This window comes from Pseudophryne corroboree, chromosome 10, assembly GCF_028390025.1.
Source record: "Pseudophryne corroboree isolate aPseCor3 chromosome 10, aPseCor3.hap2, whole genome shotgun sequence".
In the NCBI taxonomy this organism is placed as follows: domain Eukaryota; kingdom Metazoa; phylum Chordata; class Amphibia; order Anura; family Myobatrachidae; genus Pseudophryne; species Pseudophryne corroboree.
The window spans coordinates 328897963-328912812 of record NC_086453.1 but is presented as its reverse complement, the minus strand read 5'-3'; the positions used below and the strand labels follow the sequence as shown (position 1 = coordinate 328912812).

General features: G+C 49.8%; 2 protein-coding genes across 5 annotated transcripts in view; one reads left to right on the top strand and one right to left on the bottom strand.

Annotated features, from left to right (window-relative positions):
• SMIM35 (small integral membrane protein 35) overlaps positions 1-14850 on the bottom strand; it is a 117675-nt gene that overhangs the window by 77079 nt on the left and 25746 nt on the right. The window lies entirely within an intron of this gene.
• TMPRSS4 (transmembrane serine protease 4) overlaps positions 12345-14850 on the top strand; it is a 64331-nt gene continuing 61825 nt past the window's right edge. The window contains exon 1 of the mRNA XM_063943595.1: positions 12345-12524. Within this exon, the coding sequence (XP_063799665.1) occupies positions 12522-12524 (3 nt within the window). The 5' untranslated portion in view covers positions 12345-12521. The remainder of the gene's footprint in view (positions 12525-14850) is intronic.

The following is a 14850-nucleotide window of genomic DNA, read 5'->3' as shown; positions in this document are numbered from 1 at the left end:
GAAAAATGCAGTAAAAATTCTGTTTTCTGGGGGGGGTTTTACAGCATTTTCATATGTACTAAGCCCCGTCCGCCCGATTACTGATGCAGAGGGTAACGGCAGCTTTTACTGGCGTTACCCTTTATAAGCTTCTTTCTGCATTCCGCCGCATCCCACCGCCCAGCGCCGCACACTCCGGCTCCCCTCTGTCATGCCGCCGCCGCGGTCACCGTACTTACCCCTCCGGGCGCGCTGGGTCTCCGTGCGGCCGTCCTCGCTGGCGGTCTCCGGCTCCCGGCGCTCCGTCCAGCAAGCATGAGTGTGGACGTCGCGGGTACGCCCGGCATTCACTGAAGGTGCGGGTGACGTCATCAGTACTTCCCACCAATCAGGCACTGGCGGGAAGTTCAAATTCAGACACCGGGCAGTGCTCCGGCGCCTGAGTATCATCAATTGTACCAAGAGTTGTGATCTCCAGTGCTCCCGTATCCCTGTGGTTTCCAGCCTTCCCAGACGGACCTCAGTGCCTCCAAGCACCTCAGTGCCTCCGAGCACCTCAGCGTCTCTGAGCACCCCAGTGCCTCCGAGCACCCCAGTGCCTCCGAGCACCTCAGCGTCTCCGAGCACCTCAGCGTCTCCGAGCACCCCAGTGCCTCCCAGCACCTCAGCGTCTCCGAGCACCTCAGTGCCTCCCAGCACCTCAGCGTCTCCGAGCACCTCAGCGTCTCCGAGCACCTCAGCATCTCCGAGCACCTCAGCATCTCCGAGCACCTCAGTGCCTCCAAGCACCCCAGGGCCTCCAAGCACCCCAGGGCCTCCAAGCACCCCAGGGCCTCCGAGCACCTCAGCATCTCCGAGCACCTCAGTGACTCCAATCACCCCAGTACCTCCAAGCACCTCAGCGTCTCCAAGCACCTCAGCGTCTCCGAGCACCTCAGTGCCTCCAAGCACCACAGTGTCTCCAAGCACCCCAGTGCCTCCAAGTACCCCAGTGCCTCCAAGTACCCCAGTGCCTCCAAGCACCTCAGTGCCTCCAGCACCTCAGTATCGCTCTCGGTGAGCTTACGGTACTCTTCATTAATTCATCAGCGCCTCTTCAAGTCTTGTCTTTCAGGAGACCTCCAGCGTCCACACGTGCCTCCTGCCTGCCGTCCAAATCCTGCATGAGGAAAACCTACATTCGGCCATCTCTGCTGCGGCCCAGTTGCGGTTCCTCTTCCCGGTCACCGGAAGAAACCCCGAGTCCACAACACTCCCAAACCAGGTCAGTGATAGTATACTCAGGCCACATGGACCCGGGGGATCGGAACACGGACTCAAGTGCCATCCAGAATTTGGCTTCCCGAGTGCAAAGTCAGGAAGCAGCACAGGGCCTGGTGATGCAGTACCTCCAGGAGTTGTCCGGTCGTTTGGATCAGATTCAAGCATCCTTAGCTTCTGTAATTCCGGCCCCAGTTCCTGTAGCCGTACCAGTTGCCGCTCCCAGCAATGTTCAACCATCGGCTGGTATCAGTCCGCGCCTTCAACTTCCTACTCCTTCCCGTTATAATGGGAATCCAAAAAATTGTCGAGGTTTTTTAAACCAATGCGAAGTTCATTTTGAGCTACTCGCACATAATTTTCCCACAGACCGGTCCAAGGTGGCATATATTATTTCTTTGCTTGAAGGATCTGCATTGGATTGGGTGTCTCCACTATGGGAACGATCTGATTCATTGGTTTCCAATTACACTGAATTCATCACGTCTTTTCGAAGAATTTTCGACGAGCCCGGCAGGATGACCACGGCCTCTTCTGACTTGCTGCGCATCCGTCAGGGCTCCCGATCCGTGGGTCAGTACCTGGTTCATTTTCAGACCATTACCTCTGAACTTCACTGGAATAATGACGCCCTGAGAGCTGCTTTCTGGAACGGTCTCTCTGATCGCCTGAAGGATGAGTTGGTAACTAGGGAACTCCCGGATTCATTGGAGGAACTGACCTCTCTCTGCGTCAAGGTGGATCTCCGGATGCAGGAACGTGGAGGTGAACGTAGCCGATCGGATCGTTCCAGGTTCTGGCTTCCTCCCTCTAGGCAAGCGGTGGTACCAAGTCCAGACGAACCCATGCAGATTAACCGGTCCCGATTGTCTCCGGAAGAACGACAGCGTCGTCGTAAGGGCAAACTCTGTCTGTACTGCGGAGCTGCAGATCACTTCATTAAATTCTGCAAATCCCGTCGGGGAAACGGGCAGGCCTAGCTTGTTCCGGAGGAGTCAAGTTGGGGGTCACGACCAAATCTTCTCCGACTTTGGATTGTTTGCTTCCTGTGTCTTTAATCACCAAGTCCATCTCCAAGTCTTGTGAGGCCCTGTTGGACTCCGGGGCTGCGGGGAACTTCGTTTCTTCCTCCTGTGTCCAAAGCATGGATTTAAAGGTACGGCCTATCGAGCGGCCTATTTCTTTGACGGCTATCAATGGTACACGAATATCCAAGGATCTCATAACGTGGCGCACGGATCCAGTTAAGCTGCAGTTCGGAGCTCTACATCAGGAATGTCTGGAATTCTTGGTGATTCCGGAAATGCATCACGATCTGGTCCTCGGAATGCCTTGGCTCAAAATTCATAATCCCCACATCGATTGGAAGTCTTCTCAAATTCTGTCTTGGGGTTCTTTTTGTCACGCTGTCTCACTCCTGTCTGTCCGCTCCGTGCCTCTTCTAAGTCGGATGAAGAGCTTATTCCGGAGGCGTATCAAGAGTTCAACTATGTGTTTTCGGAACAGGCGGCTGACCAGCTACCACCCCATAGGCCTTGGAACTGCCCCATTGACCTTATCCCAGGGAAAATGCCGCCCCGTGGCCGCACATATCCTCTGTCACTTCCTGAGACTCAAGCTATGTCGGACTATATTAAGTCCAATCTTCTCAAGGGATTCACTCGCCCCTCTATCTCCCCGGCTGGAGCAGGCTTCTTTTTCCTGAAGAAGGAGGACGGGGGGTTAAGACCATGTATCGATTACCGCGGCCTAAACGATATCACCATCAAGAATAAATACCCCTTGCCACTAATCACAGAGTTATTTGATAGGGTTCGTGGCGCCCACGTATTCTCCAAGCTCGATTTGAGGGGAGCCTATAATCTTATACGCATCCGAGAAGGGGATGAATGGAAGACCGCCTTCAATACCAGGGATGGGCATTATGAATATCTGGTGATGCCGTTCGGCCTTAGTAATGCCCCTGCCGTCTTCCAGGGATTCGTCAACGAAATCTTCCGAGACATGTTATATCGAAGTGTTGTGGTATATTTAGACGACATACTGATTTTTTCCAAAGATCTTACTGAACACAGGACACAGGTCAAAGAAGTGCTCCACCGTTTACGAAAGAATCATCTCTATGCCAAGATCTCCAAATGTACTTTCGAAGTAACATCAATTCCGTTCCTCGGTTATATCATCTCGGGGACGGAGCTTCGCATGGACCCGGAGAAACTCTCTGCCATTCGTGACTGGACTCAGCCCCTCTCTTTGAAAGCAGTACAAAGATTCCTGGGCTTTGCGAATTATTACAGGAAATTTGGGGGCGTGGCCTGGCTTGCAGAGTGAGAGGAAGCAATCTTGTGCTGCTCCTGAGGGATCTGAACAAATATATATCCCTATTTATACCTACTCCCTCCCTGAGAGCCCAGGAGAGCCACTGACACACTAGCACACCCTCCTGCAGCCACTGAGGGGGACCCGCGGAATCGGGGAGCGCTTTTTAGCCCTCCTGCGGGTTGCGGCCTTCCCCTTGGTGTGGAGCCGGGGCCTAAATTTGGAGCTGCGGCCGAACGGGAGTTCCGGAGCCATACAACCGACTCCGTGGGACCTCTCTGGACCCCTGGAAGGCGCCGAGCGACCGGATAGACTGCTCCTATATCCCCCCACTTGTCGCACCTGATCCCTGGGGCGTTGGATGCGTGGTGGCTAACGGGACCTGCCGAGACGAAGACGGAGCGGCGGCCATATTGCTTCCAAGTGCGGAGCTCAAGGAGAGACGGGACTCCGGCTGGGTAAGCTACTGCCCCTCCTCCCCTCGACCGCTACTTCCCCTTACCGCTGAGACGAGCGGTTCTTTGTCCCCGCTAGACGCCCCGTCGCCGCTGGTCTTTGAACGCGGCGCGGGTCCGCAGGCTCCCTCCCGTCACATACGCAGCGGTGATCAAGAGGGCTTCAAGACCAGGATCCATACCGCGGCCCCCGCTCCCTATTATTGTTGAGCACTTTAGCCGCATACTCCTCCCGCCTCCTGCTTGACGCTGTTCAGAGGGGCTTCCAGACCGGGGACCACACCGCGGCCTCCGCTCCCCACTATTGGGAACTATAGGTGCCTGCACCAAATTAAACAACGGGGCTACTATAGGTGCCTGCGCCTAATTAAACAACAGGGCCAGCTTCAACCGTGAGGAGCAGGGACTTGACTCCCCCCCCCCCCCCCCCCCCCACCGGGGCTCAGACATCTAAAACAAAACTGCACTCCTCAATACAAAGAAGCAGCTACGCCACGTATCACTAAATCCAATCCTAATACGATGCGGCCGATCACTGGCTGGTCCGTGACCGCGCCAACGTGTCTCCCCCACCTCCCCAGTGTATAGCTGCAGTGATTATCACTGGTGGGAGCTACTCACCTAACTCACTATGTAACACAGATTGTGTCCCACATCACATTGCTATCCACCCTACCGATTTCGCTATGAGGATCATGTGATACCTGTCTTATGCTAATTCATTCTGCGACCAGGACGCGACTAGGAGTCCACTATCAATAATACTTATAAAGCAGCTGGAAACCGACATCAATCCATCTTGCAACTGTGACGTCAGCTTTGCTAAACCGATAATCTCAGTAGATACCTGTCTATTTCCTCATCCCACCATGTCGCAGAGGAGCCGGAAAACCCCTGTTCAAGCTAAACCTAGCATCCTCCGAGCATGGGAAAAGGCGGGCGCTATCCCACGTGGCTCCCCCACGGTGGACCCCATGTCCGATGTCGACGATGCGCCCTCTCCGACAACGAGTCTCACGACTCAAGACGTAGTTGCAATCGTCACTAAAACCATTCAAATGGAAATGAGATCAGTCCTAGCTGAATTCAGAACTGAACTCGCTGACCTAGGCGCACGCACAGATTCCCTGGAACGTAAGGTAGACGAGGTCTGCCAATACCAGGTGGTGGTCGAACAGGAGTTATCGGAGATCCGCGCAGATTTGGCCCAACAAGAGGACCACTTGGAAGATATGGACAACCGGAATCGACGGAATAATGTTCGGATCCGCAACATCCCGGAGAGCGTATCTATGGAGGCCCTCCCAGCCTTCCTGGAAGGCCTAATACAGACAATGATCCCCGAGGTTTCTAAAGATCTCCTCCTTCTTGATAGAGCACATCGGGCCCTGCGCCCACGTCCACCGCCTACCCAACCTCCAAGAGATGTCATCCTACGGTTTCACTATTATAGAACGAAAGAAAAATTCATAACGGCGGCCAGAGAACACCAAACGGTTCTCTATTCCGGAACCCAACTACAGATTTATCAGGATCTAGCCCCTTCTACACTCCGAAAGCGCAAAGACCTTACCGCTATCACCAAAGTCCTCCGAGATAATTCAATTAAGTATAAATGGGGCTTCCCGTTTCAACTACATGTCACAAAAGATGGCTCTCATCACTCGATAAAAACTCCCGCCCAGGGCTACGACCTCCTCAGATCCCTAGGTATGTCCGAGTCTCTTCCGGATGAAATTCGGAATCAGCCTCCTATCACTCCCTCCAAAAGGCCAGGGGCTCCTACCCCCGATTGGACTACCAAATGAGCGAATGGAAACTCCTTGTCGGATTATTGGATATGAAGGACATTGCATACTAGTCCTTCCACACTTTACTAGCATGGTAGCTTAACGGTATAATATCTTACATGATTTATCTTTCAGACTCTGCGAATTCAGCAAAGTTAGATATCTAAGCCTGATCCCTATATATATCGCTACATGATGACCTCATTCTAATGATAGATGTTGGTGCTGAGGTGGGCCGACTGTTGGGCCGCTCCACATGGAGGGGTGGCGCGGCCTCCTACAACCGGCTCAACTACTCCAAAATTTAGATTCTTAACATGTTCTCAAATGGTTTCTATAGCTCTCTTAATATGTTCACCCACACTACCCTCACTATAGAGGAGATGACTACTACATACCGAAATGTTTTCTTAATACTCATACTAAGTTGTGTTACCTTCCTTTTACCTCATTTAAATTGTTTCCCACCCATAGACGTGAAGGCTGAGCGGTTGGTACACGACTGACCCTCCCTGCATGTTGGCTATGGGCGGTCCCCTTTTTCTAGACGGATTTAGTGCCTTGAATTGGTAAGGCTAAACTACCACTTGATCATCAAGGGCCGCTCGGACACCGGCTATAGGCGTGCCGACTGAGCCTATCTCTGCTGATATGTACCGCCATAGATTCATCAGCGCAATGTTACAGGAAATTCATTAGGGGTTTCTCCACCATAGTTGCCCCCATTACCGCCTTGACAAGAAAGGGCTCCAACCCGGGTTTGTGGTCTCCCGAAGCCATGGAAGCCTTCACCTACTTGAAATCAGCTTTTATGTCAGCCCCGGTCCTCCAACAACCAAATTTCGAAGAACCTTTTTTCCTGGAGGTTGATGCGTCCTCGGTCGGAGTCGGAGCCGTTCTCTCCCAGTACTCTTCGGATAAGAAATTGCATCCGTGTGGCTTCCACTCTCGTAAGTTCTCTCCGGCTGAACGGAATTATACTATTGGTGATCAAGAACTTTTGGCAATAAAATCTGCTTTGGAGGAGTGGAGGTATCTTTTAGAAGGGGCCAAACATGTGATTACTATTTACACTGACCACAAAAATTTGTTGTACATCAAAACCGCACAGTGTTTGAATCCTCGCCAAGCTAGATGGGTGCTTTTCTTCACTCGATTTTCTTTTGTTATCAAGTACCGGGCCGGGACTTTCAATACTAAAGCTGATGCACTCTCTCGTTCACAAACTCCCACAGATGAAGAGGATTCTTTTGAGCGGAGTTTAATTCTAAATCCAATTTCTGTTTCCGCTGCTTCCACTACTCCGGGTCCTCCCCCTGGAAGAATGTCTGTACCAACTAAATTCTGGCCGAAAATACTGCAGTGGGCCCATATCTCCAAGTTCTCTGGTCATCCCGGCGTCCAGAAGATGTTCAAGTTTCTGCAAAGATCTTACTGGTGGGACACCATGAGGAAGGATGTACAGGATTACGTTAATTCTTGCCCACAATGTACGCAGCATAAATCTCCTCGTCTGCCTCCTGCCGGGTTGCTTCGTCCTCTGTCCATTCCTATGAAACCCTGGACTCACATTTCCATGGACTTCATTACCGAGTTGCCCTGTTCCAAGGGTTACAATACCATCTGGGTGATTGTCGACCGTTTTTCAAAGATGGCGCACTTTGTTCCATTGACAGGTCTGCCGACAGCTCCCAAATTGGCTCTATTATTCATCCGGGAACACTTTAGGTTGCATGGTTTGCCTCTAGAAATAGTCTCTGATCGAGGGGTACAGTTCACCGCAAGGTTTTGGAGAGCCCTCTGCTCAGCCTTACAAATTAAACTTAAATTTTCGTCTGCCTATCATCCCCAAACGAATGGACAAATGGAACGAGTCAACCAAGATTTGGAGACTTTCCTCGGCCTTTATCTCTCCCCTTCACAGGACAACTGGGTGGAGTTGTTACCTTGGGCGGAGTTTGCCCATAACCATTCATTTCATTCTTCCACTGGCGAGTCTCCGTTCTTCATCAACTATGGGTTCCACCTACGAGTTCCGGAATTGCCAATTCTTCCCACAGAAGAGGTACCAGCTATGACTTTAACTTTACTACACTTCAGACAAATTTGGAGTAAGATTCATGCTAGTCTTAAAAAGGTTTCTGTTCGATACAAGTTCTTCGCGGATAAGAAACGGCGAGCCGCTCCTCAATACAAGGTTGGTGATAGGGTATGGCTTTCCACACGTAATCTCCGATTAAAGGTACCCACTATGAAGTTTGCTCCAAGGTACATCGGTCCTTATCCTGTGCTACAAGTCCTGAATCCTGTGGTCTGTAAGTTGGGTTTACCTTCTCACCTACATATACCAAATGCCTTCCATGTTTCTCTTCTTCGTCCTCTCGTCCTTAATGGTTTTCATTCAAAGTCTTCTAGCCCCACCTCAGTAGAAACTGAAACCGGAACAGACTTCGAGATCAAAACTATTCTGGACTCTCGTTACCATCATAAGATATCTGGTAGAGTGGAAAGGTTATGGTCCTGAGGAGAGAAGTTGGATAAAAGCTTCTGAGGTCTCAGCTCCTCGACTAATCTGGATTTTCCATTCTGGACACCCTACAGGGGCCACTCCTAGAGGAGGGGGTACTGTCATGCCGCCGCCGCGGTCACTGTACTTACCCCTCCGGGCGCGCTGGGTCTCCGTGCGGCTGTCCTCGCTGGCGGTCTCCGGCTCCCGGCGCTCCATCCGGCAAGCATGAGTGTGGACGTCGCGGGTACGCCCGGCGTTCACTGAAGGTGCGGGTGACGTCATCAGTACTTCCCACCAATCAGGCACTGGCGGGAAGTTCAAATTCAGATGCCGGGCAGTGCTCCGGTGCCTGAGTATCATCTATTCTACCAAGAGTTGTGATCTCCAGTGCTCCTGTATCCCTGTGGTTTCCAGCCTTCCCAGACGGACCTCAGTGCCTCCAAGCACCTCAGTGCCTCCAAGCACCTCAGTGTCTCAGAGCACCCCAGTGCCTCCAAGCACCCCAGTGCCTCCAAGCACCCCAGCGTCTCCGAGCACCTCAGCGTCTCCGAGCACCTCAGCGTCTCCGAGCACCTCAGTGCCTCCAAGCACCCCAGTGCCTCCAAGCACCTCAACATCTCCGAGCACCTCAGTGCCTCCAAGCACCCCAGTGCCTCCAAGCACCTCAGCATCTCCGAGCACCTCAGTGCCTCCAAGCACCCCAGTGCCTCCAAGCACCCCAGTGCCTCCAGCACCTCAGTATCGCTCTCGGTGAGCTTACAGTACTCTTCATTAATTCATCAGCGCCTCTTCAAGTCTTGTCTTTCAGGAGACCTCCAGCGTCCACACGTGCCTCCTGCCTGTCGTCCAAATACTGCATGAGGAAAACCTACATTCGGCCATCTCTGCTGCGGCCCAGTTGCGGTTCCTCTTCCCGGTCACCGGAAGAAACCCCGAGTCCACAACACTCCCAAACCAGGTCAGTGATACCCTCATCTGTGTGCTCCCAGCGTCCTGGCACACTCCCAGATCCCCCAAGCTCCTCTTCCCCCAGCAACACAGCCTGCTGTCCTTCCAGCTGCAGGGAGGAGGAGCAGCCCGTGTCTCCCCGCAGACGTCTCCTGCTGGTGCGAGGAGGTGCAGGAGAGCTGTGTACATCCTCCCAACCGGCGGCGCAGGTATCGCATTGCGACAGTAATCGCATAGGTTAGTACAAATGCGATTATTAATGCGAATTGTGGCTGGATGTCTTTGTACATTCCAGCCTAAATCAGAGGAGGATCAGATCTGGGGTCTCATTTGAATGAGTGAAGAGGGGCATCAGATCTGGTGTCTGATTTTAAACCAGGCGTAGTGTGGTAGAATAAGGCATACCTGCAAACATTCCTGCTCACTATATGAAATAAACCATTTTTCTGGTATAGACTTATCTAAGGACATAGGGGGTCTGTCCTTGAAGCAGTGAAAAGTGTGGAGAAGTGAGCCAGTGGAGAAGTTGCCCATGGCAACCATTCAGCATTGAAGTAACATTTAAAATTTGCATACTATAAAATTATACAGAGCGGCTGATTGGTTGCCATTGGCAACTTCTCCCCTGGCTCACTTCTCCACTCTTTTCACTGCTTCATGAATAGACCCCTTGATTCTCAGAGACGTATACTAATGTATTAATAGGCGTGATCGCGTACAAAGCAGATGTGTGAAAATAGGCTAATTCTGTCAGGCTCGGACTGGCCACAGGGGTACAGGGGAAACCACCGGTAGGCCCCACTGCCTGGGGGGGACCTCCTCCTCTAGGGATCAGGTTCTAGACTGTGCACTTGAATTATATATTGTACATATGTTACCTTATACTGCACAGGATTATGATGTATTCTCTACAGTACACTGCTGTCATTAATCTGGCACATTATCATGCATGCACTAGCATTAATTACTATATAAATTATCAAGGAGTCCAGACCAGGTACTCTATAATGGTTAGCCAAACCTCTGTGGTGGCTGGCAACACCTCTAATCATGGGCCCCAACCACTGCATACCCCCGGTGGGCCCTTCATGCTCCAGTCAGACACTGAATGCTGTAGCTGTCTGGAAATGTATTGAGTTGGCCCACTGGCAGAGCCAAGAAATTGCTACGTACACGCAGCGGTGATCCACTCCCCATTCAATCCCCTCAAACGCTCCATGACTGTCAATCCCTTTGTGAGTAAATAGTCACTGCGAGCCTCATTGTCAAGGTATCATGCGCAGTGCTAACGTGGTGCGTGCCGATATCGTTCAATTTCATAAATATCAACATTGCATCCATACCTGAATCAGGCCCTATGGGGGTAAATTTACTAAAGCTTCTAAAAGTGAGAAGAGGTGATGTTGCCTATAGCAACCAATCAGATTATGTCTATCATTTCTCTTTTGCATCCTAGAAAATGATAGACAGGCTCTGATTGGTTGCTATGGGCAACATCACCTCTTTTAATTCTTAGAAGCTTTAGTAAATTTACTCCTAAGGGGGACATCCAATTAGCTATTTGTTCCGCCGGGGGCTATCCTAATAGCCTCGATAAGCCGTCACGAGTGGCGGCTTATCGGTGCTTCCGATGCTGCATTGGGTGCCTGTTTCTGACAGCTCCTAGTGCAGCGCTGACTTCTGGCTCACCAGTCACATGACCGCCGCCGGGGTCAGGGGAAGAGGGGGCTGTGGCACTGCTCCGGCTCTACTGAGTGCCGGCTCCCGGGCCGCGGCACACTCACTGCAGACCCAGCCTGCTGCTGCTGTAGAGGGCATGGGACACTACAGGTCACCGCGGCTTCTCAGGGATTTTGTTTCCAAATCTCCGGAAACAGCCCCGTTTTCAAGCGAAAACGGGGCTGTTTCTCACGAAAATACACAGGTTTCACGGAACCTATGTGTTTTGGGGAGAAATGGCATTTTTTTTACAGGCGATCTAATAGGATAGCCTGTAAAAAAATTATAATCCGTGAAACATTTGGAAAAATCACGAAAAACTGATGTTTTACCATGGGCAATAGGATACCGCCCTAAGGGGGTCATTCCGAGTTGATCGCTCGCTAGCAGTTTTTAGCAGCTGTGCAAACGCTAAGCCGCCACCCTCTGGGACTGTATCTTAGCAGAAGTCCGAACGAAAGGATCGCAGAGCGGCTACAAAAAAATATTGTGCAGTTTCTGAGTAGCTTCAGACCTACTCAGCGCTTGCGATCACTTCAGACCATTCAGTTCCGGATTTGATGTCACAAACACGCCCTGCATTCGGCCAGCCACGCCTGCGTTTTTCCTGGCACGCCTGCATTTTTTCAAACACTCCCTGAAAATGGTCAGTTGACACTCAGTAACGCCCACTTCCTGTCAATCACTCTGCGGTCAGCAGTGCGACTGAAAAGCTTCGCTAGACCTTGTGTAAAACGACATCGTCTGTTGTGAAAGTACGTCGCGCGTGCGCATTGCGCCGCATACGCATGCGCTGAAGTGCTGATTTTTTGCATCATCGCTGCACAGCAAACATTACCTGCTAGCGATCAACTCGGAATGACCCCCTAAGTGTGCAAACAAATGTACGCCACTTTCATTTTCTATTTTTGTTCTATGCCTTAAGGTTCTGCAAATGATCCCTTCAAATCAGTTGCCAGATGACTGATTAGAGCAGGGGCTGGTTATCTGGTTTTACAGATTCATTTAAATTGACGAGTCCTAAATAATTCCAATGGTTTTTGGGCAATGTGTAGCTAGGAGGTGTTGATTCTCAGATAATGAGCCATGTTACGGTAGTTGTTGAGGAAGAAGAATTTAGCAGGTACATAGCGGGAAAGCATGCCTTTGTGTATGATGCAGGCACTAGCCTTGTAAGTTGTAACCAGCAACGCAGCAAACAGTTAGACGAAGCCCCAGAACACATCCTTCCAGTAAGCAGCACTCTCAGCTGTCACACTATCCTCTCACATATCCAGGTGAGTCAGGGCGGAAGAGGCTGTATAATCAAGGTGTCTAGGGAAGGGCTAAACCCGGCATTCCAGTTTGACAACTTTCAATGTGCTTTTAATAAAATAGAAATGTGGGCAAGAGAGAGAGGACGAAACTGACATGTTGATATAGATAAACACGAGTAGTATCTTGGGAAACCAGAAGACACAACATACCCTGGGCATTAGCGTTCAGAGCAGTGGCCGAGGAACGTTCTAGGACCCCCTACTACACTACTGTGACAGCTACGCTATGGTAAGTGTGTCAGGTTTTGTCCTGTCCATCACAGGGAAAGCTTTGTCAGTGTGTAATGATGCAACGCAGCAGAAAAAGAAGAATGCATCAGGAGTGAGCAAATTCATGCAATTCCAGTGGGTGTTTCTGGGATGTAACTAGGGGGGCTAGACAGATGCAGGTGTGTAGCGATCAGCGACCGCAAAAGGCAGTTGCACTAACACCGGCGGCCATGTTCAGACATTCTGCGCCTCCATAGGTCTAGTGCTATGTCCAATCGTGGGCCTTACTACGTACTGTGCCGTACCAGGTTGGCGTCTCATAAGGAAGCCCACCGCGTGCGCCATTACCATAAAGATGCAGTAGGGGCTGTGTAAAAAGACCTCTGGATCAGAGCCTCTGGGGAGGAAATCAATTGTTTTTAAAGCTGTGATAATTAATGGGCTCCCATTGTTACAATTAAATTGTTTTGGGCACCCTTTAATTATCACGCTTATCGCACCCAGTTAGACAGGGTTTAGCCACGTAAAGCTGCAAAACCAACTAAACTAATGCGCGCAACGGGAAACATGCTGTTTGTGCGCCCAAAGAGCTGACTTTTTTCACATTTCAGCTCGCCACCTCCAGGGACTGTGAGCTAAAATGTGTCTGCCGCAGCTAATGTGCGTCTGATCGGAGCAATAATTGAATAACTCCAATAGACGCCCATTAGTTTAGAAGTCCATAAGAATAACTGAATTCCCCCCTCTGTCTGTGCGATAGAAGCTAAGCTGAGGTTTATTAAATGAAAAAAATAATGTAAAAATAAATATTGGCTGGCTGGTTGGTGTGTATTGTAAAGAAGCTATTTTTATTTTATACTATGTTTTCAGTATTATTTATATTGTTGTTGGTTGTCTTGTTGCTACTGTTGTGTTTGTCTTTGGATTAGCTCAGGTGAGGAGGGTAGTTGTGCATATATTAATACACAGTCATATGTTGCGATGCAGGGGGGGGGGGGGGGGGGCAGTAAGGGCCACCGTCCTGGCATCACCCCTCCTGGGCTATGTTTTGTACCAAAGGCAAATTCTGTGGTGGATAATCTACACTTGTGTACTATTATCTTAGTTGACACTTCGATCTGGCTGACTTTGTAGTAGGAGCCAAACATGACTTATGTGGTTTGTGTGTGACCAAATGAAGAATATTTTATGCCTTTGTTAATAAATAGCCTGTACAGTAGTGCCTGTATTGTCCATAGGAGACAATAATCTTTACTTTATGAGGTTTGCCGAAGTGAATAAAAGAGGATTGTTGTGATGAGGTCCATAGCCACAAGGCTGGTTTTTCATGGGTGTTTCAAACAGCAATATTTGTAATGGCAAAACGATCGATACACAACAATTAGAACTATTGTTATTCTCCAGTCCTGAGGAAGCACACAGGCTAGCTGTTAGGCGTGTGAGTGTCTACCTTTTGAACGCAACGTTTTTTCAGCCAAGAAAAGCAATGTTCTGAAGCAGACAAGTGGTGTGGCGCTACATTGTAAGGCTTGTTCACACCTATCTGCTGTTAAAGTGCTTTTCAGACACTAATACGCCTGGAAAAAGGACAGATGGAGGCAAATTTACTAAGATGGGAGTTCTATTTAAGATGGGATGTTGCCCATAGCAACCAATCAGATTCCAGGTATTATCTTCTAGAAGGTGCTAGATAAATGAGAAGTAGAAGCTGATTGGTTGCTATGGGCAGCATCCCATCTTAAATAGAACTCCCATCTTAGTAAATTTACCCCATGGATTGTTATGAGATGTGTACCCACCTTTGCAGTCTAAAATGTTAATGTTGCGTTTCACAAGTGTTCCCTTGTTTTGGAAGTGCAATAGAAGGGTATGGGTCATAAGGTCTACCACGCTTAAGCTGACAGTCATTAGGTCGACCACTATTGGTCGACATGCATTAGGTCGACATGGTCACTAGGTCGGCATGGCTATTAGGTCGACCTGAACAAGGTCGACATGAGGTTGTTTTTTTTACTTTTTTGGGTGTAGTTTTCTTCGTAAAGTGACAGGGAACCCCAATTAGTGGGCTTGGCTCGCGTTCGGCAAGGTTACTATTACCAATCATAGTCCACGTAGATCGTAAAGTATGAAAAAGTTTTAAATTTTTTTTTTTTTTTTTAAGTGAAAAACACATGACAAACTAGTGACCATGTCCACCTAATGCATATTGACCAATAGCGGTCGACCTAATGACCCAATCCCCAATAGAATGCACCAAAAGTTACGGGAAACTTTTTGAGTCATCACCTTTCTTCCCAGCACATATATAAACAAGTTCTCCATGGGATATGATGTTTTATCTGGTG